This window comes from Trematomus bernacchii, unplaced genomic scaffold (genome assembly GCF_902827165.1).
Source record: "Trematomus bernacchii unplaced genomic scaffold, fTreBer1.1, whole genome shotgun sequence".
Lineage (NCBI taxonomy): Eukaryota > Metazoa > Chordata > Actinopteri > Perciformes > Nototheniidae > Trematomus > Trematomus bernacchii.
This window is the reverse complement of record NW_022987720.1, coordinates 27,350,100-27,376,391: the sequence shown is the minus strand read 5'-3', so window position 1 is coordinate 27,376,391 and position 26,292 is coordinate 27,350,100. Positions and strand designations below refer to the sequence as shown.

Genomic DNA, 26,292 nt, shown 5'->3' with positions numbered 1-26,292 from the left:
ATACTTTTTCTTTTTCAAAATACCAAACAGATCATGCATTTTAGCCATGCCTCATTTCGCTCAATTTGAAAAATGTTAGCTCTGTTTTTGCAAGGGCTGATTCTGTGAGAACAGCACCATCTACTGGCCTGGCATATGTACTACAGCGTCTCCAGCGCTTTCGTACGGCAATGGCCGGCCGTGGCCCAACCCCACATTCCCCTGATAGGTGGAGAGTTGGCCCAATAGCCGTAGCGCCACTGTCCTGACGTCAGGGCAGTGTTCAAATCTGGATCAGTTTTTATCAGATCCGTTGCAGCCCCGTTTTTAGAGATTTGGGTATGGAGGAAAATAGAGAGGGTTGTGTTTTCTGACACTTGGTGAGTTCCCTGGAACACCGGGGACACATATTCATGTATAAAAGACGTACAAAAGTGCATTTTGCATGATAGGTCCCCTTTAAGTTATTGAAAAACATGGCTTGTACATTCTTCATGCCAACTTACAACTGTTACTGATTGTGTTTTATTATAAGATATGATGAAAAAAACGGAATGTTTGTTTGTGTTTGCCACCTAATGCTATTTTATATGGATATAAGAAGCTAATGTGCTTGAATCTACTTTGTTTTGTGTTTTTATTCCTTTTTTCCAGTTTACCTTAGCTTCGGAAAGGACACATGTGCAACATGCTGCTCAGTCAACAAGACAACAAGAGAAAAATGAAGCAAAACTGATTCCAACCATACTAACATGTCAATTCACATTTTGCTGAAAACCCTATGAATAACTTCATCACTTGTCTCAAGGTCTGATTCACAAAATACAGTACATTGTTAAGGATTATTGCACCTCAAACCCAGCATATTTTATTGTTCAATTGCAACTCGTCATGTAGCACAAGAGAACCACGACGCTATTTTCTTAGCAGCTCAGTTATGGGCCAATCTATCTATCAGATGCTTTTAAAAGTACTTACTTTCTGTGTTCTTAGTAGCCGCAAAAGCAGCGCAATTCTTTGTGAGTTTTCCCTCAAAGTCTGCTATGCTAGATTCTACTTAGAAAAACAGCAGGGCCTTGTACTAAATGCTAATGTCGGCATGCTAACAAGCTGACGCTAAGCAGGTGTTATTTTTATCATGTTTAGCGTCTTAATTTTGCCTCTTAGCATGCTAACGTTTGCTTATAAGTCGGCTACTAAACACAAAATAGCTGAGTCTAATGGGAGTGTCATTCGTTTTGCAGACAAATTCAAATGTAAACCTGGTGATTTAGCAGGAGGAAGTAAAGGGATTACAAAAGTGATCAAGATGAATACATTTTTGTTTAATTTCATGGAAAATCATCCAAAAGTTTTGAGGTAAAGTCAGGGGGTCACCAACGTCATTAGGATTTATTCTTCAAACATCTTGGATGTCTGTGCCAAATTTCACTTTACTCAATAGCTGAGATACTACCATCCAAATCAGAGCAGAACAAAGGGTATTTTAAAGGTCACCTATTATGCAAAATCCATTTTTTCATGTCTTGTATACATAAACATGTGTCCCCTCTGTGTAAAGAGATTCTGAAAGTTTCAGGTATTCGCTCACTTTTTGTCCTGATCCATTTATATAAAAACCTGTCTGAAAATGAGCTGATCAGATTTTGGCCCCTTTATGATGTCATAACGATTGTTTGGCTTGTGTAACCATTAGCCACAATGGTTACACAAATACCCCACCACCACCTTATCACCTGAATCTCCTCCTAGAGCACCATTGTGTTCTTTTTAACAAATATCTCTCAGAGGGGCGTGGGGAGTGGCTCCTTATTTTCATCTAAAGTAACAGACAGAGAATCAGTACTTTTGAAACAGGGCTGAAACAGAGGGGATTATGGGATGCTGCAATGATCTGTTTGGTGTTTGGAGCCAAACACTTCAGAGACATGTTTTGAATATATCTGAAACCTATCATATATTGAGGAAAAACAGCATAATAGGAGACCTTTAAAACAACTTTCATGACACCATGAACTCCCTGACTTTCCTACCACCCCGTGAACCAGGTGGATTTATTTACTGAGCCTGTTTGGCACGTTGTGTCTACACACAGAGCATCTGCAGTCTCCAGAGACATCATATTGACTCCTGAAATTCACAACCCAGCCTCGTATTGAGCGTCAGTCCCAGTGATGCACATGGAGTTTGTTCAATCTGACAAAGAGAAAGAGTGGGGGGTTGATGTACTGTAGGTGAACTCTGGCACACGCTATCTTTGCGGTTTGTTTTTCACATTTACCCACTTGACTCTTGGCTGCAGAAACTCCCGACTCAGCAGCCAGCTGCACAGTTATGTCTGCTAATTATCGAGGAGACATCTGCTCTACTGTTTAAATGGAATCATACGAGGAATGGCTTTGAAAACGCAATAAATGTCCTCAGATGTATCTTTAGACTACTTACATGTATGCAGTGTTAATTATGGTCTTCATCCCTGGTCTGACATAAATCACTAGGTTTGCAGAAAGCTGCTTCTCACCCTTAATCCCTTCTGTACGTGTCTCGTAAAACTCAATGTGTATTCGGGCATTACTTCCCGTTGCCCTACTGTCAATCTCACACAGACGTACTACTTCTAAACAGCAGGCCATCTCCAAATTCAGCATCGAGGTGGGATAACTGTTTTTCCGCGGGTGTCCGAGGAGCTCCCCACCCCCCGCGGGCTTCAAACAAGAGGCGGGAAAGAGAAGTGCGTGGAGGCCTGTTGACTGTGACAAACACACAGGGGTCAACCACCATGACAGTGAGGGGAGGGTCTCTGAGTGACCAGAGGCTGTGACTAAAGACCTGAGATGGTTCAGAGCTCACTGGCTGACCTGAAAGGGCGATGTGGCTTGTTGGGTCTCAACAACACTGTTACCGGCAAACAACCACTGGAACAATATAATGATCATAAAGACCTGAACCAAATGCATAATTCAACAAAGACCAACCTGATTACAAACCATGACTTGACCATTTTCATTAGTTTAAACTGTGTGATTGTTTGACTTTTAGCAATTATATTTGAGCTGAATGTTCCCCTGACTTGATTGGAGGGTGATTCAGATCACCTGTTGAACAGAGTGTGGGGACTCGCTCCTGATTATGAATTGAGACCAGCTTGGAGGATTTACCCTCTTGTCCAATCAGATTGTGACGACGCCCTCTCTTTAAGGCTTAAGAGAGGTGGAGAACTGAACACCCAGGACACTATAAGCCCTCCTTTACTCATAGAAAACCTCATTTCAGTCAGAAACTTTAGCCTTTAGGCCCATTTCAGACTTTTTAGTTATCTTAAAGTGGACCTATCATGCTATATTTGAAAAATATATTGTAGGGCCATACCTATATAAAACATGTCTGTGAAGTTTTTTTTTCAAAATACCAAACAGATCACCCATTGTAGCCATGCCTCATATTGCTCAAACCCCTCTTTTGAAGCCCTTGGAGTATGCATCCAGGCAAAACAACAGCAGCTTCTACGTTACTTAAAAGTCTGTTCATGTTTTATTATTTTCTCTTATCTCATTGATCAGAGGACAGAGGACCCCCACCATTTATTTTTTGGGCCAATTAAATGCACTTATTTGTATTTAAACGTGGTTGTCTCTACTGAGTTGGTGTAACAGAGCATATCATTACTCATCAAAGGTTTCAGAAGGATGCCTTGAGGACAGATTTCAGACTTTAAGAGTGAAACAAATTGAACATTTATGCAAACAACAATATCTTTCTGCCCTAAAAGAACTGCTTCTCCAAGACATAACTGTTTGTGTTTTGGTATGACCTGGATTCCCTGATGTTGCGTAGTTAGGAAACAGGAGGTCTTTGAACAGGAGGTTACACAAGCATCCGTGTGGCGTCACGCACTCCCCACACGTTCCAGCTCTTTATTTTCCTGTTATTATGTACGAAAAAGGACAGGGACATGTTGTACACAATTGAACCCATACACAATACTCTTGTCTTTCCATGAAGACACATCTTTCTTTTCTCTTATCAACGATGTAGATCAACATGAGTTTTCACCCGTTCTCATAAAATCCCCCTCTCCTTCCATGGAACAATAGCCGACCGACGGTGAATGTGAGGAATGTGACTGTTTTTTGGTACTGATCATCTAAAGAAAAAGCAAGGAATTCTGGGAAAACACATTAAATCACCTTCCCCTCACCTTCTACCACCAAAGTCAAGGTCAAATATAAAAGTGGGTTATCGCTTTGCGGGCATCATGACTCAGTCAGTGTGTCAAACTGATCCTCAGCCTCACCAGACAGGAAGTTGTACCTAGCGATGGGTTGAAAACACAGGAAGTCGATATCGGCATGCCTGGAATTCCAGCATTGTGTTTTCTCTACAGAGACAAGAAAGACTTGAGCACAATACAATATGTCTTCATATAAATGTGTATAGCAGTCAAATAGCACTGAAACCTTATATATGCCTCTACACCACACTGACAGAGCCATGCACAGCTCCATCAGGCTCGACAGATGTGCAGATAAACAGAGCAATACATTAGTGTGTGTGTGTGTATTTGTGTTTTATGGGCATGTCAGAAGGAGAGGTTCTGGCTTTAGGCCTATGCAGGCTGTAGAGGCAGTTGTATCCTTCTGATCTACAATCAGTCTTACCTGAAAAACAAAGACAAAAACAAGTCTCATATAAATCTATTCCCATGGGAAAACGTTTTTAAATATTAAGATTGGAAACTGGTTGGTTAACTATAGCTTTGTAAGATATGTAATTAAACTGTGCATCAGAGAAAGAGAGAGAAGGAACGTTTGGGTATTATAGTATAGTATACCAATAAATAAAGTGAATATGAAGTATGTTGTTTTTCAAAAATGTAAAACAGAGTAGGGGCAAATGCTGCGTGAACAATAGCTGCTAAAAAACGTTTTATTTCTGTGAAAAGGACATTTTTAAAAGTTGCAAATTACTAGATGACTCCTTACAGAGACACTGCACAGCTAAGACATAAAATGCTATTCTAGATCAAGCGGGACCTAGCTTGAGCGATAGACTAGCATTAGCTTACTACCAGAAACCCCCATTTGTAGCCGACGCACCGCTAGACAAATAAAAAAACCACTAACTAAATCTTACAAGATGACCTAAAGTTGACTCAACAGCTTTATAAAACAGTTTTAACAAACATTTAACGATTACAACCGTCATGAATATAGGATTTATTGCAGGTCTGTTACTGCTTTTGTTTTAGCTAGGTGTAGCAGGTAAACATTTTTCCCTGCAGCCTGGAAACTTGTGCTCCTAGATTTTACTTGTTTAAGTTATTATCACAGTATATAAGTGCAGCAAACTTTGGAGCTTGTATTATTTCAGTCATTTCTGAACCTTAACCCACATCAAATTACCCCATTACTGTAAATAACAGATGAAGAAGATGGCAAGTTACACTTATTTACATTTAACACACTTCTCTGCAGGCCTCAGACAGAGTGACCATGCAACACAACATAGCAGTATCACATCAGCCTGTAGACTACTGTAAATATACATTCAGCAACATGTATGCTCCAACATTGACAACAAGGTCCTAACTGACACACCTTTGTGCAAACATGCAAACATGACCGCAGCGAACATGCCAGTCAGCAAACATACATTCATTTCTCAAAAAATACAGTTTCCATAAATCTGCTTTTCACCTCAGCTGTGACAGAGACAGCAGACTTAGGGAAGTAATAAAAGTGACTACATTTCGACATAGTTCTTCAAGAATATGTGGTAAAAAATGATCTGCCTAGCATCTTACATGCGTGAGAAAATGTATACATATGGAAGTACATTATGTAACATTATCTAGAGAAACTGAGAATCTCTCTTATCATTAAATGAAACAATCAGAACTTCATAAGTAGCCTTTTAAGCAGAGCTGTTGTATTATATTACATTGTAAGGTGCTGTTGTTATGTCATTCTGACTTGTGAGGAAAGAAAGCTCATAAAGATAGATATATGTTGTTGGTAATACTGAAGTCCATCCTTTACATTTCCTTGCACTGCCCTCCCAGGCTCAGCTCACTACTGCCCTCCATTGGTCAGACAACAACCCTGATTTCAGGGTGAGATAAGACATAAAACCAAACAAAATGGTTCCCTTCTCTTGTGTAAAACCCCATTTGTTAATACAGATGATGCATTTTTCACATGGAGGCACTTGAAGCTTAACATAAGGTGGAAAGCTTTACATTTATTTAGCTGAAAAAGCCTTTTAAGTCCTCCTTCAGGTCACTTTGCTCCTGGGAGGTGGCAGTACCCCGAGGCCTGCATGGCGCCCCCTTCAGGCCAGGAAGTGAAGGCTGGAGTTTGGGGGCTGCTGATTGGCTCGTTAAGGCCCAACTGGACGTCCATCTCAACTGGACTCTGTTGGTTCTGCTCGGCGCTGTTTGTGTTTGCACTGCTGTGAGATACGAGGTCCTGTGTGGACCTGGAGACGTTGCGGTTGGGCAGACAAACGTAGCCTTCCCCAAAAAGAGCAAAGTTCAGCGGGGAAGGAGAGGCAGAGTCTTCTGTTGGGGCTTCTTGCTCTTTCTCTTCACATTTGACAGCCATTGACGTGCTCTCGGACTCTGATGACTGTCAGATAGAAACAATGATGATCAGTAAGACACTTAATGACTGCAATTGAATGACTAATATGTATTTGGAAACCTAAACTTGCTGATCTTTGAATTGCTATACAGTAAATGCTCTAATTTCCCTATTTTTTTTTTGAATTTGTGAGAAGTGTAAAACGTCACGTTGTCGTTCTGTCAGGATTATGTGATACTTTTCTTCTTGTCATGAAACAGCGACTTCCTACTACCGCACACTTGTTTTGTTAATGAAATCTTGTCATTGAACTTGGGGCTAGTATTTTGTATTACCCAAAATGTCAAACTCTTCTTTTAAGGCTGTTGTGTTCAGGTGTTCATCTGCATTTACGCGTGTATGTCATTAAAAATCAGAGATGTCTTAAAATGTCATTAAATATATGCATTGATTTTGGGGAGACATTATGTTTATTTTACAGTATTGCAGCTTATAAAACACAGCAGCTTGGATTTATTGAACCTAAAATGTTCAAGTTAAATGTCTTTGGTGTTTTTGATTCACACCGAGTACTTGGGAACTTCTCAGCACCTGTACACCTGAGGCAGGACACGGACTGAGAGTCACTGACCTGGCAGAAGATGTACGGCCCGCTGAAGTTCATGGAGGATGTGTCCGAGCCGCTGACCTTCTCGTTGGGCGGGGGAAGGTCATCACACTTCCAGCTGTGTTCATCCTGCAGGCGCTTCTTCTCCGTGTCCTTAGTCGGCCACAGCAGAGCATCTGAAGAGCTGCAGAGAAAAAGAGAGTCAGAAATATCTACTCTCATTCCTGGATTATAACGGTAAGATTCCACACATTCCCCATCTTTTCTTGCATGATAGAAAGACATGTTATATAGTTTATACATCCAGATAAAGAAAAAAATGATAATTCCGTAATTAAATACTCACTCAGATAAACAAAATTCTATATATACATACACATACATATGTACACATATACATACATACACCCATTTATTATTATAGTATTCATAATTATAACTATTATCATTACTGTTATTATCATTATCATTATATCATCTTTTTTTTAATCTATTGTTAAGTTAATCCAATGGCACAATGACCGAAAAAACAAAAAACACAACAGCAGCTAGGTATACCCATGTCTGCCGAATAATTTCGGAGTCTTGATTTGAATATTTGATGACAGTCAACACTTGAGAGAGTTTTTGTATCTGTCTGTCTATGACGAATTACCATGTATATTCACTGTCCAAACTCAGCACTCTGCACATGGTGGCGCTCTCATTCTGCATGAAGGTGGTGGCAGCCTGGAGGACAAAAGACGTAATATACACGTTATATCAGGGGTGTCCAAACTTTTTCACCGAGGGCCACATACTGTACAGAAAAATATACGAAGGGCTGGGCCACTCACTAGAGGTATATTGCGTCATAAGTTCAGTTATAAGTTGGAAAAATCAATCCAATGTAGGTAAATTATTTCTGATACTTGAAAATGCAAAAAAAAAACAGCCTATATCCCAGCTCTCCAGAGGGTTTCATTTATTTAGTTGGCAGCTCATTCCTTAAAACAGAAGCTTCAGATTGCTTATCATAAGAGGAAATATGAAGGGTATATTTCAAGGTTGTTATGTAAATAAGTTATTGGGCTTTTTTCTCATCAACTTAGATTTGTTAGAATATGTTTTCAACTTCAATGGACTGAATTTATTTGAAAATTGGGCTTATTAACACATGAATACTGTGTAATATATTTAAGAAGTACAATATAAGACAAGCAGAAGTTTATTATACTTAAGTCATTATACTTTTTTTATTTGCTGAGGGCCGATTCTTCAAAATGGTCCGCGGGCTGCATTTGGCCCCCGGGCCATAGTTTGGACACCCCTGCGTTATAAGTTAACATACTAACACATGTGCAAAAACAGACAAATCGGAAATGGAAATAATAAAGTTGAACTGTATAAATATCCAGACTTACTTTAATCTCGGACAAGATTTTGCTTTTGGCCGGAGAGGGAACTGAGTCCACCCACAGAATCACCCTCCTGTTGGTACGAAATATACCACATTTGAAATAATAATTGTGATTTATTAAACATTTTCTTTGCCAGTAAATTACATGTAAGCCTTTTAAGTGGATCAGTCTGCTACTTTGACGTCTAACAAAGATATGTATTTCCGAACATTTGTAAGTACAAGGTAATGAGGGCTTAAGCTTTATATTTCAATGTTTTTAGACGTGAACTTTCTTGAAATAAATAAAGTACCTTTGGCAAGCTGGTATGCTGAAGTAGAGTCCGAGGACGACTGCGGTCACAAACACACTGACGGTGATGTAGATCAGTTTTGTTACGGACAAGGTGGCTGTGACGGGACAGAAAATGAATGATGATAGTAATGATTATTTATGGTATGTACTGTATAAGAAAATACTCTGTGACAGGTAAAAGCCCTGCATTTTAAAATCTTACTAAAGTAAATGTACAAATATATTAAGTAGTATGATTAAGTTACAAATAAAAAGGTCTGTTATGCTTTATGGCCCATTTTAGAATGATATCTATCAAACTACCTATTAAAGGTCACCTATCATGCTATTTTTAGGCATTAGCATAGGTCTCAGATATATAAAAATATATAAAAAACATGTGCTCATGCAGGACCCGGCAGCTACTGTCTAAACTAAATACTGCCGTGATGAAACGCCATATCATGGATTATCAAGGATTCTTTCTGAAACAGTATGGAGCTCAAAGGCTTTCTCTCTTGCCGGTTATACCACAAGGTGAGTTCCTTTTTATTTCCTGCTTCTTCACACACATGCTCTCCAGTACAGGTTAGCTCTGAGTGTTAGCGATGCTAATGTAAACACCGACCATATTACGTCCAAAACAGTCGGGCATTGTTTCTGATAGCAACGTTTCTGATAGGGCCGTGGGTGTAAAGCCAGCCCACATTTCCGATATAACGTCATATCGGACGCAAATCTGAATCAGCTCCGTTGTAGCCCCGTTTTTAGAGATTTGGGTACGGAGGAAAAGAGAGAGGGTTTTATTTTCTGACGCTGCGCGAGTTCCCCGACACACCGGGGACACATATTTATGTATAAAAGACATTCAAAAGTGCATTTTGCATGATGGTCCCCTTTAATAATTAGCTGGTATAGGTGGAGCTAATTTGAATTACTTTTTATTTTGCTGCTGGATATCTTTACTTGTAATTATATGTCATTGAATTGTCTTTTTCATTATCTAAAAATCTCGGTGTAAAGTAACAAATAATAAAAGCTGTCAAATAAATGGAAAATACGTGGAGTAAAAAGTAAAATATAAGGGAGATAAAATATAAAGTAGCACAAAATAAAAAACTCTAGTCATTAATTACAGTACTTTTATGAAGTATTATGCATTTCATTACATTCCACCACTGCTACTATGACCATTTTCTGGTTATTACGCTAAATAACACAATAGATAACAAACTAATTCTTATAAGAGCAGGTGTAATCTGTTACTGTGTGTAGGTTTCATACACATGTGGACAGTATTTGTATGCATGTTGTAAAGTACCCTTATGTGAGGTCCAGTCCGCAGGGGGGCTCCACTCAGAGGGGACTCCCTGGTAGAGATTAGGGACCACCAGAGACCTCACCTTCACCTGGTAGAGCTGGGAGGGGACCAGGGAATCTCCCAGGATCATCAGGGCCGTGGAGCCTTTTGAAATGTTCTCCAGGACAGAACAACCCTACAGAATCATAATAATAATAATAATAATAATAAAGCTTTATTTATATAGCACTTTTCCTACAACACATGCAGCTCAAAGTGCTTTTACAAAATGACACATCACAAGTTAAAGGTCCCCTATTATACTGTTTTTCATCAATATATTATAGGTCTCAGATATATACAAAACATGTCACTGAAGTGTTTGGCTCCAAACACCAAACAGATCATTGCAGCATTACCCATAATCCCCTCTGTTTCAGCCCTGTTTCAAAAGTGCTGATTCTCTGTCTGTTACTTATGGCGCATTTCCATTACAGTTTAGGAACTGGGGTAGTATCTATAGTAACGCAGTGTAGGTGGAGCCGTGACGTCATCTTCAATGAGAACCCCAGAAAAACAACACAGCCGTTAGCTGTTAGCACTCAGAGCTCACAGCTCCTCATATATGTTCAGAAACTAGACAAAAGTTAAACAAGTACAAACCACAGACTGCCTGTGTCATGGTGAATACAGTCGCTGCTTTATTTATGTCTGTATAGGCCGTTGTTGTGAGTGTGGACGGTCGGAGCATATACTGCGTTAGCTTAGCCAATCTCCATTTAGAAAACACGCATTTTAAAAGGTTTTTCGCCTGCCGTCTGTCTGCAGACTTGACAAAGCATTAATTCATGGTTTTTACTAACCGGTATCAGTATGTTGTTACTTCGGCATCATTTTGAAACGTGTATTACAATTAAATCACGGTCAAATATGTCCATCTTGTTGTAGTTGTAGCCCCCTTGCCAGCAATGCTCTCTCTAGTTTAGCATACTCAGCCCGACTCAGCCTCGTTGTCTCTGGCCCTAGACCCGCGATTTTATGAGGCCAGAAAAACTGTGAATTAGGACCCGCCAGCCGGTACTAGGCCAAGTGGAAACGCAACCAAAAACGGGCCGCTGACGTCACAGCCCTCTTAAACCATGCTCCGCGCTGTAGTGGAAACGCGCCATTAGATGAAAATAAGGAGCCCCTCCCCACGCCCCTCTGAGAGATATTTGGTTAAAAAGAACACAATGGTGCTCTTGGAGGAGATTCAGGTGATAAGGTGGGGGGGGGTTACCTTGGTTGGTGATTGGCTAATGGTTACACAAGACAAAACATCGTTATGAAATCATAAAGTGGACAAAATCTGATCAGCTTATTTTCAGACAGGTATTTATATAAATGGATCAGGACAAAAAGTGAGCGAATCTTTTTCCCTGAAACTTTCAGAGTCTTTTTCCACAGAGGGGACACATGTTGATGTAGAAGAGACATGAAAAAGTGGATTTTGCACAATAGGTGACCTTTAAAAATGAACAACAAGAAATTCCCCTCAGATTATTTGTTAAGAACTTTACAGGTACATGCAGCAACATATTAAATTGTAACAGGTTAATAGACACAAGGAGGTAAAATGTATGATAATAAAAATAAAAATAAATTAAAGCTGCAAGCAGCGTTGAGCGGGTCTTCGACGCTCCGCAGGCTGTTGTCCGCACGTCGAGGTATCATGCAGGAGTTTTCCGGACTCGGCCGTTGGCAAACGTGGGAAGTTTCAGGCCGATCGGACAACGTAAATGGGAGTTACAGCAGTATCATACAGTAAACATTGTGTTTGATGGCGAGTGATCTATCGCCATGGCAACGGCATATGATGACATCCCAGAATTGGCGTAGAGCTGTTGAGGGGCGGACTAGTAGTCGTCATCTGAAGTCTGGTGCAGTTTGGACCATTTTCCATTGACTTAAGACAACTTCGTGTTTTTTGGTGAGGGATGCGTTGCCATGGAAATGGCATACGGTGAGATCTCAGATTTCACGTAGAGCTGTTGAGGGCCGGACCATTAACTGTCATCTGAAGTCTGGTGCAGTTTGGAAGCTTTTCCATTGACTTAAGACAACATCGTGTTTTATGGCGAGTGATTCGTTGCCATGGAAACGGCATACGGTGAGATCTCAGATTTCACGTAGAGCTGTTGAGTCATGTACCAGTAATATAAAAGTGAAGATTGGGGGACGATGGGACCGTGTCCATTGGATTTACAGCGACACCGTGTTTTATGGCGAGGAATGCGTTGCCATGGAAACGGCATACGGTGAGATCTCAAATTTCACGTAGAGCTGTTGAGTCATGGACCAGTAATATAAAAGTGAAGATTGGGGGACGATGGGACCGTGTCGATTGGATTTACAGCGACACCGTGTTTTACGGCGTGGGATGCGTTGCCATGGAAACGGCATACGGTGATATCTCAGATTTCGCGTAGAGCTGTTGAGTCATGGACCAGTGATATAAAAGTGAAGGTTGGGGGACGATGGGACCGTGTCCATTGGATTTACAGCGACACCGTGTTTTATGGCGAGGGATTCGTTGCCATGGCAACAGCTTTTGAGGAAAACTCACTTTTGTCATATTAATGTGTTGAGGGCCGGACCATTAACTGTCATCTGAAGTCTGGTGTAGATTGGACCATTTTCCATTGACTTAAGACAACATTGTGATGTTTGGTGGCGTTGTGAGCATGTCAGTTGGTGTTATGACATCATCGTATTCCATGGCCATGGCGTTTGATGGGCCTAGCATCGAGCGAACGCGAACTTTGGCGCCAAATAACGGCTGCGCCGTGCGAAAGAAAAAAACTTCCGTGATAACTTTTAATTGCCCATGTCTCGAGATGCTACCCGACGAATTTCGAGTCGTACGGATAAAGTCCCTGGGAGAAGATAGATTTTGCGCGGATGACGAAAAACGCGATAAATGGCGTTTTTTGACGCCTTTTTCGACGCCAAATTCAAAATGGCCGACTTCCTGTACGTTATTTTATACCCCTCCAAGAGGCTTTTTTGTTTGTCTTTGCACCTTAGATAGGCTTAGCGAGTTTCGTTCGGTTACGTGAAAGTTAAAGTAGGGGGAGTTAACGTTAAAAACGGAAGTGGGCGTGGCCTACGCAATTTTTGACGTTAAGTTCCGGGACCAATTACACATCTCAAGTTGCAGCACTTCTGACGCACGTGCAAAATTTGTTGAGTTTTCACATATGTGGCGGGGGTCAAAAGTGCGCGCGAAAGATTAAAATAATAATCAGAATAATAATTAAAGCTGCAAGCAGCGTTGAGCGGGTCTTCGACGCTCCGCAGGCTGTTGTCCGCACGTCGAGGTGTGTGTGTAGGTGTCTCGAGCTGTTGAGGGCCGGACCATTAACTGTCATCTGAAGTCTGGTGCAGTTTGGAACCTTTTCCATTGAGTTAAGACAACATTGTGTTTTTTGGTGAGGGATGCGTTGCCATGGCAACGGCATATGGTGACATCCCAGAATACGCGTAGAGCTGTTGAGGGCCGGACCATTAACTGTCATCTGAAGTCTGGTGCAGTTTGGAAGCTTTTTCCATTGACTTAAGACAACATTGTGTTTTACGGCGAGTGATTCGTTGCCATAGAAACGGCATATGATGACATCCCATAATTTGCATAGTGCTGTTGAGGGCCGGACCATTAACTGTCATCTGAAGTCTGGTGCAGTTTGGATCATTTTCCATTGACTTAAGACAACATCGTGTTTTACGGCGAGTGATGCGTTGCCATGGAAACGGCATACGGTGAGATCTCAGATTTCACCTAGAGCTGTTGAGGGCCGGACCATTGACTGTCATCTGAAGTCTGGTGCAGTTTGGAAGCTTTTCCATTGACTTAAGACAACATTGTGTTTTATGGCGAAGGATGCGTTGCCATGGAAACGGCATATGATGACATCCCATAATTGGCATAGTGCTGTTGAGGGGCGGACTTGTAGCCGTCATCTGAAGTCTGGTGCAGTTTGGACCATTTTCCATTGACTTAAGACAACATTGTGTTTTATGGCGAAGGATGCGTTGCCATGGAAACGGCATATGATGACATCCCATAATTGGCATAGTGCTGTTGAGGGGCGGACTTGTAGCCGTCATCTGAAGTCTGGTGCAGTTTGGACCATTTTCCATTGACTTAAGACAACATTGTGTTTTACGGCGAGGGATCCGTTGCCATGGAAACGGCATACGGTGAGATCTCAGATTTCACGTAGACCTGTTGAGGGCCGGACCATTAACTGTCATCTGAAGTCTGGTGCAGTTTTGAAGCTTTTCCATTGACTTAAGACAACTTCGTGTTTTTTGGTGAGGGATGCGTTGCCATGGAAACAGCATATGATGACACCCCATAATTGACATAGTGCTGTCGAGGGCCGGACTAGTAGCCATGATCTGAAGTCTGGTGCAGTTTGGACCATTTCCCATTGAATTAAGACAACATCGTGTTTTACGGCGTGGGATGCGTTGCCATGGAAACGGCATACGGTGAGATCTCAGATTTTGCGTAGAGCTGTTGAGTCATGGACCAGTGATATAAAAGTGAAGATTGGGGGACGATGGGACCGTGTCCTTTGGATTTACAGCGACACCGTGTTTTATGGCGAGGAATGCGTTGCCATGGAAACGGCATACGGTGAGATCTCAGATTTTGCGTAGAGCTGTTGAGTCATGGACCAGTGATATAAAAGTGAAGATTGGGGGACGATGTGACCGTGTCCATTGGATTTACGGCGACACGGTGTTTTATGGCGAGGGATTGGTTGGCATGGCAACAGCTTTTGAGGAAAACTGACTTTTGTCATATGGGCCGGACCATTAACTGTCATCTGAAGTCTGGTGCCGTTTTGAACCTTTTCCATTTAATTAAGACAACATCGTGTTTTACGGCGTGGGATGCGTTGCCATGGAAACGGCATATGGTGAGATCTCAGATTTCACGTAGAGCTGTTGAGGGCCGGAGCATTAACTGTCATCTGAAGTCTGGTGCCGTTTGGAAGCTTTTCCATTGACTTAAGACAACTTCGTGTTTTACGGCGTGGGATGCGTTGCCATGGAAACGGCATACGGTGAGATCTCAGATTTCGCGTAGAGCTGTTGAGTCATGGACCAGTGATATAAAAGTGAAGATTGGGGGACGATGGGACCGTGTCCATTGGATTTACAGCGACACCGTGTTTTATGGCGAGGAATGCGTTGCCATGGAAACGGCATACGGTGAGATCTCAAATTTCACGTAGAGCTGTTGAGTCATGGACCAGTGATATAAAAGTGAAGATTGTGGGACGATGGGACCGTGTCCATTGGATTTACAGCGACACCGTGTTTTATGGCGAGGGATTTGTTGCCATGGCAACAGCTTTTGAGGAGAACTCACTTTTGTCATATTAATGTGTTGAGGGCCGGACCATTAACTGTCATCTGAAGTCTGGTGCAGTTTGGAGCATTTTCCATTGACTTAAGACAACATTGTGAAGTTTGGTGGCGTTGTGAGCATGTCAGTTGGTGTTATGACATCATCGTGTTCCATGGCGTTTGATGGGCCTAGCATCGAGCGAACGCGAACTTTGGCGCCAAATAACGGCTGCGCCGTGCGAAAGAAAAAAACTTCCGTGATAACTTTTAATTGCCCATGTCTCGAGATGCTACCCGACGAATTTCGAGTCGTACGGATAAAGTCCCTGGGAGGAGATAGATTTTGCGCGGAGGACGAAAAACGCGATAAATGGCGTTTTTTGACGCCTTTTTCAACGCCAAATTCAAAATGGCCGACTTCCTGTACGTTATTTTATACCCCTCCAAGAGGCTTTTTTGTTTGTCTCCGCACCTTAGATAGGCTTAGCGAGTTTCGTTCGGTTACGTGAAAGTTAAAGTAGGGGGAGTTAACGTTAAAAACGGAAGTGGGCGTGGCCTACGCAATTTTTGACGTAAAGTTCCGGGACCAATTACACATCTCAAGTTGCAGCACTTCTGACGCACGTGCAAAATTTGTTGAGTTTTCACATATGTGGCGGGTGTCAAAAGTGCGCGCGAAAGATTAAAATAATAATCAGAATAATAATAATAATCGGACCAATATCAATAATGTGCTAGTTTAACAGTGACGTGGGCTACGCCCACGTCACTGTAGGCCGTTGGGCTACCTACTGTCATGATTTAGGCCACTTTTAATGGGCTTTTACCCGTCTTTTCCCCTGTTTTTAGTGGGTTTTGCATGGTTATCGCTCGCTTCGCGAGCGACTAAATTGATCGTAACGATATTAATTATGCGAGTTGCAATCACGTGGGCGAAGCCCACGTGACTGGGCTCACGCGGACTATCTGCCGTTACTATTTCCGAACCTTTTCTGTGCTTTTGCCGGTCGTTTTCCCTGTTTTTGGGTGTTTTTAGCAGGTTTATCGGTCGCTGCGCGACCGATTTCAATAGGGTCTTCGCCGACCTATGGTCTCAGACCCTAATTAAAGCTGCAAGCAGCGTTGAGCGGGTCTTCGACGCTCCGCAGGCTGTTGTCCGCACGTCGAGGTATCATGCAGGAGTTTTCCGGACTCGGCCGTTGGCAAACGTGGGAAGTTTCAGGCCGATCGGACAACGTAAATGGGAGTTACAGCAGTATCATACAGTAAACATTGTGTTTGATGGCGAGTGATCTATCGCCATGGCAACGGCATATGATGACATCCCAGAATTGGCGTAGAGCTGTTGAGGGGCGGACTAGTAGTCGTCATCTGAAGTCTGGTGCAGTTTGGAACCTTTTCCAATGACTTAAGACAACTTCGTGTTTTTTGGTGAGGGATGCGTTGCCATGGAAACGGCATACGGTGAGATCTCAGATTTCACGTAGAGCTGTTGAGGGCCGGACCATTAACTGTCATCTGAAGTCTGGTGCTGTTTGGAACGTTTTCCAATGACTTAAGACAACATCGTGTTTTACGGCGTGGGATGCGTTGCCATGGAAACGGCATACGGTGAGATCTCAAATTTCGCGTAGAGCTGTTGAGTCATGGACCAGTAATATAAAAGTGAAGATAGGGGGACGATGGGACCGTGTCGATTGGATTTACAGCGACACCGTGTTTTATGGCGAGGAATGCGTTGCCATTGAAACGGCATACGGTGAGATCTCAGATTTCACGTAGAGCTGTTGAATCATGGACCAGTGATATAAAAGTGAAGATTGGGGGACGATGGGACCGTGTCCATTGGAGTTACAGCGACACCGTGTTTTATGGCGAGGAATGCGTTGCCATGGAAACGGCATACGGTGAGATCTCAGATTTCACGTAGAGCTGTTGAGTCATGGACCAGTGATATAAAAGTGAAGATTGGGGGACGATGGGACCGTGTCCATTGGACTTACAGCGACACCGTGTTTTATGGCGAGGAATGCGTTGCCATGGAAACGGCATACGGTGAGATCTCAGATTTCACGTAGAGCTGTTGAGTCATGGACCAGTGATATAAAAGTGAAGATTGGGGGACGATGGGACCGTGTCCATTGGATTTACGGCGACACCGTGTTTTATGGCGAGGGATTCGTTGCCATGGCAACAGCTTTTGAGGAAAACTGACTTTTGTCATATTAATGTGTTGAGGGCCGGACCATGAAATGTCATCTGAAGTCTGGTGTAGATTGGACCATTTTCCATTGACTTAAGACAACATTGTGAAGTTTGGTGGCGTTCTGAGCATGTCAGTTTGAGTGATGACATCATCGTATTCGTTTGATGGGCCTAGCATCGAGCGAACGCGAACTTTGGCGCCAAATAACGGCTGCGCCGTGCGAAAGAAAAAAACTTCCGTGATAACTTTTAATTGCCCATGTCTCGAGATGCTACCCGACGAATTTCGAGTCGTACGGATAAAGTCCCTGGGAGAAGATAGATTTTGCGCGGAGGACGAAAAACGCGATAAATGGCGTTTTTTGACGCCTTTTTCAACGCCAAATTCAAAATGGCCGACTTCGTGTACGTTATTTTATACCCCTCCAAGAGGCTTTTTTGTTTGTCTCCGCACCTTAGATAGGCTTAGCGAGTTTCGTTCGGTTACGTGAAAGTGAAAGTAGGGGGAGTTAACGTTAAAAACGGAAGTGGGCGTGGCCTACGCAATTTTTGACGTAAAGTTCCGGGACCAATTACACATCGCAATTTTGCGCACTTCTGACGCGTGTGCAAAATTTGTTGAGTTTTCACATATGTGGCGGGGCTCAAAAGTGCGCTCAATGTATTAAAATAATAATAATAATAATAATAATAATAATCGGACCAATATCAATAATGTGCTCGTTTACAGTGACGTGGGCTACGCCCACGTCACTGTAGGCCGTTGGCCTACCTACTGTCATGATTTAGGCCACTTTTAATGGGCTTTTACCCCTATTTTCCCCTGTTTTTAGTGGGTTTTGCATGGTTATCGCTCGCTTCGCGAGCGACTAAATTGATCGTAACGATATTAATTATGCGAGTTGCATTCACGTGGGCTTCGCCCACGTGACTGGGCTCGCGCGGACTATCTGCCGTCACTATTTCCGAACCTTTTCTGTGCTTTTGCCGGTCGTTTTCCCTGTTTTTGGGTGTTTTTAGCAGGTTTATCGGTCGCTGCGCGACCGATTTCAATAGGGTCTTCGCCGACCTATGGTCTCAGACCCTAATTAAAGCTGCAAGCAGCGTTGAGCGGGTCTTCGACGCTCCGCAGGCTGTTGTCCGCACGTCGAGGTGTGTGTGTAGGTGTCTCAAGCTGTTGAGGGACGGACCATTAACTGTCATCTGAAGTCTGGTGCAGTTTGGAACATTTTCCATTGACGTAAGACAACATCTTGTTTTACGGCGAGTGATTCGTTGCCATGGAAACGGCATACGGTGAGATCTCAGATTTCACGTAGAGCTGTTGAGGGCCGGACCATTAACTGTCATCTGAAGTCTGGTGCAGTTTGGAAGCTTTTCCATTGACTTAAGACAACTTCGTGTTTTTTGGTGAGGGATGCGTTGCCATGGAAACGGCATATGATGACACCCCATAATTGACATAGTGCTGTTGAGGGCCGGACTAGTAGCCATGATCTGAAGTCTGGTGCAGTTTGGACAATTTTCCATTGACGTAAGACAACATCGTGTTTTACGGCGAGTGATTCGTTGCCATGGAAACGGCATACGGTGAGATCTCAGATTTCACGTAGAGCTGTTGAGGGCCGGACCATTAACTGTCATCTGAAGTCTGGTGCCGTTTGGAAGCTTTTCCATTGACTTAAGACAACATCGTGTTTTACGGCGTGGGATGCGTTGCCATGGAAACGGCATATGATGACATCCCAGAATACGCGTAGAGCTGTTGAGGGCCGGACTAGTAGTCGTCATCTGAAGTCTGGTGCAGTTTGGAAGCTTTTCCATTGACTTAAGACAACATCGTGTTTTATGGCGAGTGATGCGTTGCCATGGCAACGGCATATGGTGACATCTCATAATTGGCGTAGAGCTGTTGAGGGCCGGACCATTAACTGTCATCTGAAGTCTGGTGCAGTTTGGACCATTTTCCATCGAGTTATGACAACACTGTGTTTCATGGCGAGGGATCTGTCGCCATGGAAACAGAATTTGATGACACCCCATAATATGCCTAGATGTGTTGAGGGCTGCATCGGTATCAAACCTGTGAAGTTTTGGGCCGTTTGGAGCATGTTAACTGGAGTTATGAGAAAACCGTGTTTCACGGCGACCATTTTGTTACCATAGCAACGACATTTGACTAAATCTCAAAACTGACACAAATATGTCTTTAGGGCTGTACACATGTGAAGTTTGGGGCCGTTTGGAGCATGTGAAATTGAGTTATGTGGAGTTAAATGAATACACTGTTCAAATTGAAAGCTGCTTTATTCTGAAAACCGGATGTTCACACACTCGACTTCCGGTTTTCGCAGTCAACTTCAGGTTAGCATTGGCAGTTTCCCAGCGGAGTGAAGAAAACACATGAAACTCACGGGACTCACTACTCAGTTTATACTGTGTTTTGTTTCAATTAATGCATCATTCAGTTACAAATATGTGATATATCTGAACAACAAAGTGGTCAAAAATTATTTTATTCATTTATTGGAAACATTTTCATGATCACTTTTTCGTTTTACATTTTCATTTATTGTCATTTCCATTCAGTCAGTCATTAAGTGCTATTTAACATGTTAATGTGCTACATATCCACACAAACAAAGTGTGCAATCCAATGATTAATGAATGTTAATCTAACTGGGTTTTGATAGATAACATATCTCTTTTTCTTCTCTGAATTATTTTATTTCTATTGTGCACTCTAATCAATATTAATCCAACTATTGTTCGTTTATACATTTTAAGAATGGCGTTCATCTTTTTTGAGAATGAGTTCTTATTTTATTTAATGTATTTGGGTCTACAACAGATGATACAAATGTTTGTGTCAGTAATGTGTACTAACAGAGGCGCGGGTGTTTGTGAAAATAACGGGGACAGAGCTGCTGTCAGACGAACAGCTGTGCGGCGTCATCACAAACGGACGTCGCTTCACGTGACGCTCCGGAGGAAAGGACGTCCCATTGCTCTTAAAACTCATTTCCCTGCTTCTCGCAAGCCCCCAGGAAGTGCGCCGGACTCTGATGAAAATATTCGTGCTGGCCAAACGGCGGTACTACACTTCCTTTTGGTTGCCAGGCCCGGAAACACTTTTTCCCATTGACTTACATGGGGAAAGAGTGGTCTGTAAATCGTTGGATAATTTTTTAAAAACGAAATAAACTACCCAGTATGAACACTTGTATAGCCCTTATTAAAAACATTCGTTCCTCAAGTTGTAAAATGTGCTAATAACGTTATTCTGAGAGTTATTTCCCTCTGCATTATGAACGCGCATCTAACCCACGGGACCGCGCCGCCCGGCACGTTCATGTTACGTGTTCAGCACTACATGCGTTTATCTTTACCCATGGATGCACAATAAGAACGGACCCATATCGCCTTACTGCCAGCCCACGGAGCTGTAATAATGGATATATTGCACATGTTTGCTGTAATTCATCATTTGTAAAATATTATACTCAATGGGCTGTATGATTAAATCTTGTACCGTAAATGTTGTATTAAATAAAGTTAATATTACCGACGTAGATTAACGTCCCTGTAGCTTCTTATTGCACTAAGAAGCTTATTGCACTGTGTATATTTATATATATATACAGTGCAATAATTATTTCATGCTAAATGAAGCTCTGTTGCTTGGATATCACTAGATCCTGTTACAGCGTAATATAAAAGTACATAACGATTGATGTGTAAATTAGCATAATTACTAGCTAACCGCTAGCTGCTAACTGCCGCCTCGTTAATATCAAATCTATCATAACAAACATTACCATGCTGTCATGAACGTGCGGTGCTGTTACGTGTACGCAAATTGACGTGCTTGATGTGAACGAGCATTTTGGGGGGCATGGTTAAAGTTGCGCATGCGCTATGAGCGCACATACGGGTACTTCTCAGGCATGCCGGGTAATCTGTGACGTTTCGCTCTCTCAAAAGTTGGGCCATTTTATCATCATGCGCGAATGAGCAACTCTCATAGGAATGAATGAGGCCCCGCCTCCCACGCTGTATCCAGTTCTTATTATACATCCATGGCTTCTCGTGGTTTCCTTGCGTCTCTCCATGCTTCCCTGGTGGGAGGGACTAAACGCAGGGAAACGACGCAAGTGAGGGACGCAAGGATTCCATTTAATCGACCTGAGAAGGACCCCAACTCAGTGAAAGCACCGCCTGATGACCAATCAGAGCTCAGTGTGCAGAGTGTAAAGCTATCAAGTCATATTACAGGATAAAATAAATACAGTTTAAACTGCTGTAGGCTATGCAGGAAAAGAGGTCCGGCAAAAGATCACCGACTGTGTGAACATGAAACAAAATAGAATATCACTGCCCATCTTCAGAGCAATCTGAATATTATTACATTTGCAGCAAGCAAGCTTACTTAAATATCTGCCACAAGATAAGTAACCGGAGCAAAGCAACTCAGAGCATTGCGTAGAGTCTGCGACACTGTGCAGACGTGTCGCACTTATCATTCACATCACATCATCTCACATCATATCATATATTTCCTATCTGTATCAGATTCTCGAGCCGTTTCTGGTCGTGCACACTTACATTGTCACATACTGTATGCCAAAGTATGAACTGCAACACATTAAGTTGACGAAACACTCGAGTCAAACGTAATTAAAGTCAGATCCATTCAAACCTGTTAATGTATGCATTCAAACACTCGGTCATTTTTGTACCAGCTGTTATATTTTCACCTTGCAGCTATGCTGCTTTTACTCTGGATTATGTGTTAAAATCATGGATGTTTAAAGTTTATCTTCTTCATATTTGTCTAACATACATGATAGTTTACTTCATTCATGAAGTATAATGCTGCGCTGTCAGTAGTACGCTTCTCCAGGTTTGTGATTGGTCAAATGTTGCTAACCCCGCCCCTTTCACGTAAAAGCGCTCAGAGAAACCCTGGGTTGATTTATCGATCAGGCTAACGTTGTATCTGCTCCGTCCACACTCACAAGAACATGATACAGACACAGATACAACAGCGACTGTATTCACCATGACACAGACAGTCTGTGTTTTGTTCATGTTTAACTTTTGTCCAGTTTCTGAACAGATATGAGGAGCTGTAAGCTCTGTGTGCTAACAGCTAACGGCTGATGGTTTACTGATTCAACGTAGGTGACGGCAGGCTGAGATCCTCATCGCTGATTGGCTACCGCGAGAACGCGTCTCACACGCACACACACACACACACACATCGTTTTTTTACTGTAAATATTAACTATTTCTATTGGAAGGCAAACAAAAAATGTAACAGGAGAGCTCTGATTGGTCGCTCATTTTTTTAAATGTGATATTAATAAATGCATAACATTGCTAACCCAGCAAGCAGTTGATATTCAAATGTAAATATTATATATTTCGATTTTTGTAAGTCATTCAACTATGAACAATTAAATATATTTCAAGGTATACTATATTCAGGGTTCCTGCAGGTTTCGCCTACTCAAATTTAAGGGTTTGTAAGACCTTTTTAAGACCACTGAATAGAATTTAAGACCTATTTCACGGCAAGAAAGTATGAAGGAAAATTGCTATGAAAGAAGAAATACGTCCCATAATTACTTACAAAGTAAATGTAAAGGCATAACAGTACAGCACTGTGTTAGGGTGTTAGACAAAAAGTGTATGTGTGTGTGTGTCTGTGTGTTAGGGGTGTGCAATTAATCATATTTTAATCGCAATTACGATTTTGGCCTGCCACAATTACGAAATTATTTTGCTTTGCTAGATTGTGACAGTGCACTACAACATATTTGATCTAATTAATTTTAGTCTAATTTATTTTTATTTATCATATTTATACATGTTTAATAGCTTGTGGAAGTGCGCTCCAAAATATTTGTTGATCTTGTTTATTGGTATTTATTATTTTGATATTATTTATTTAAATGTATAATTTATTTAATTTATTTTTGCATTGGTTTTGCAGTTGAATTATAGGTTCAGGGTAATCAACAGTTAAAAAGATACTGTTCAAATTATTATTTGTTTTAAATAATTAACACATTAGCAAAACAAACGCTAATTTATTTTTCAAAAGGTGCAGCGGGCTTCAAACACGTTCCCCTCCACTGGTTTCAACCAAGCACTAAATTCGATGTTTTCCAACCAAATACGGTTGAACTTACACTTCCCCATATTTATTTGTAAGTAGATTTGAAGATACATGAGTTTCTGACTGTCGCTAGCTGAAGCTTGCTTGCTAGGTTACTAGCTGGGTGTTCTCCAATAAGGGGCCGGGGGAAACAAAGTTAGTGATTACTGGTTCCATGTTGATTTATTTCAATACAAATTGTTGGGGGGAACTGAAAGGCTCTTACCGTACTGGTTACTTTGCAGCCCGGACATTTCCCCCAAAACACATTTAGACGCTATCGCAACACAGAAAGACCTTTCAAATCCGATCATTTTTAAGACCTTCTAAATCATATTTAAGACCTTTCTTATTTTTTTGGTCATATTTAAGACCTTTTTAAGGCCTTAAATTCAGATTATAAAATGTAAGACTTTTTAAGACCCCGCGGGAACCCTGTATATTTCTATATATATATATATATATATATATATATATATATATTTATTTGCTTTCATTGGTTAGATGACAACAACATGGCTGACAGTTAAGACACACACAGACACCCCAGATAGCAAAAAGTAATTGAATCAACATTGAGATATTGTCACGCTGAAGATTTCAATCAACATTGATGTCAGAGATTGAAAATGAACTAACAAAAAAAGAGCCATTATTTATTCAGTTGATTATTACGATTTAATTCAATTATATGAACATTTTGTACATTTTTTGTCTACTTTAGCACACAAAACATTCTCTCTTTTAAAGGTCTTATCATATGCTTTTCTGGTTATTACCCATCCCCTTGTGTGTTATGTAGGTTTTTCTGCATGTAAACGGTCTGCAGAGTCACAAACCCTCAAAGTACACCCTGTAGCGAGTAAAACTCTAACACAGAAAATACCTGTCTATGCAGCGCTGTATGGAAGCTGTCAGCCGACTCGCCCAGCCCAGCTGTGTGTGTGTGTGCTCAGGCTGAGTTCCTCTGTGTCTCGCTGTCTCGCAGACCCCATGCCATCATCATGTTCTGTTTAAAGCAGCTTTGCTAGACGTTGATAACATGCATTCTTCACATGCTGAATATATGGATTTGAAAAAATGCACGTTTTGCAACATAACACAAGTTAAGGACATTTCTTGACATAATAAACATCTAGCAAAGCTGCTTTAAACAGAAAATGACGATGGCCTTTGAACACAGATTCTGAGGATGGTTTCTGCTTCTGCTTTTATCCATCAGGTCAAAATAGGATTCACACACCTGGCATCATTGTGATATATCAGGCCTCAGCCTCTTCAGCACATCACAATCAAAGAATTGAAGAATAAACAAATATAACAATTACAATCCAGTGCCTCTTGTCAACTGGCAACTCACAATTCCACACATTTCAATTTCACAGGCAAATGGGACTTCATGCTTAAAATGACTGCATGTGCAAGTACATACATTGAAGTTTTACCTGATCACTAACAATGAACTTGAACAGTAGAAATACTGGATATGCCCCTCTTTTGAACTGGCAACTTACACATCCACACATTCTTTGATTCTCTATTTCAGAAGGGAACTTATATGCTTCAAATGAAATGAATGCTGTGAGGTTTTACATGAGCACTAACCACAATGCACTAGAACAGGCGAAACATAGGTTAAAGTCATGTCTGGCTTCCCCATTAACATTCACAGCAAAAGCTTTGTTTTCCGAGAGCTTATGCACTGCGAGCGTCGAGAGCCAAGCTCTTAAAAGATAGTCTGAATGGCTTCAAAGGTATACCTCATCTCCTTTGGAAAATCCATGTTCATTGCATAAAGTAGGCCAAAGAGGTATGCAAAGGCAGTAGAGAGGTCTGGTAGGTCATGCAGTACAATGGTCCCTTCCAACACAACAGCCACGTCTCGCACATTTGGCGATATGGCGGCATCATCATCTTCAATGACGGTGAGGATGGCCACAGACACACCTCTGAGCAATCGTTCTTCATGGTCAGTGTCCTGAGGAAAAGTAAAATATGCATGAATGAGTGCTATGGAAAACTAAACAACAAAATACATATCCACTGATTCTAACTTTAGCACCAATCTACTGAGTCTTACCATTCAGCTTGTGGAAGTTATAATTGCAAATCAACAGCACGGCATCTCTGGGCTCAAAATTAAATCTTACACAAAGTGTATTGTGCATAAAATGTATAACTAGTTTAGCTAGTTCCAGAGGTAGATAAAATAGCTAAGTGTGTTTGGTCTAACTTGAAACGTGTGTTTTGCTCCGCTCATCGGTCCGTCAGCGGCTGAGCTTTAGGTGAGCACTGAGCTGTGTGACCTAAACACGGCAAGTGTTGCGGCAAAGTATATATTTTTTCTCTCTCTCTTAATTCCCCAAGCCCCAAAATTCACTCGA

The 26,292-nt window shown here is 41.7% G+C and overlaps 1 protein-coding gene across 2 annotated transcripts in view; it reads right to left on the bottom strand.

Moving 5' to 3' along the window:
• Positions 1-4,891: 4,891 nt before the first annotated feature.
• csf2rb (colony stimulating factor 2 receptor subunit beta) overlaps positions 4,892-26,292 on the bottom strand; it is a 64,587-nt gene continuing 43,186 nt past the window's right edge. For both annotated transcript variants that reach the window (XM_034143321.1, XM_034143320.1), the window contains exons 9-14: positions 10,162-10,336; positions 8,860-8,956; positions 8,571-8,637; positions 7,823-7,896; positions 7,192-7,351; positions 4,892-6,605 (exon numbers count right to left, since the gene is read on the bottom strand). In XM_034143321.1, coding sequence (XP_033999212.1) covers positions 6,258-6,605; positions 7,192-7,351; positions 7,823-7,896; positions 8,571-8,637; positions 8,860-8,956; positions 10,162-10,336 — 921 coding nt within the window. In that variant the 3' untranslated portion in view covers positions 4,892-6,257. The remainder of the gene's footprint in view (positions 6,606-7,191; positions 7,352-7,822; positions 7,897-8,570; positions 8,638-8,859; positions 8,957-10,161; positions 10,337-26,292) is intronic.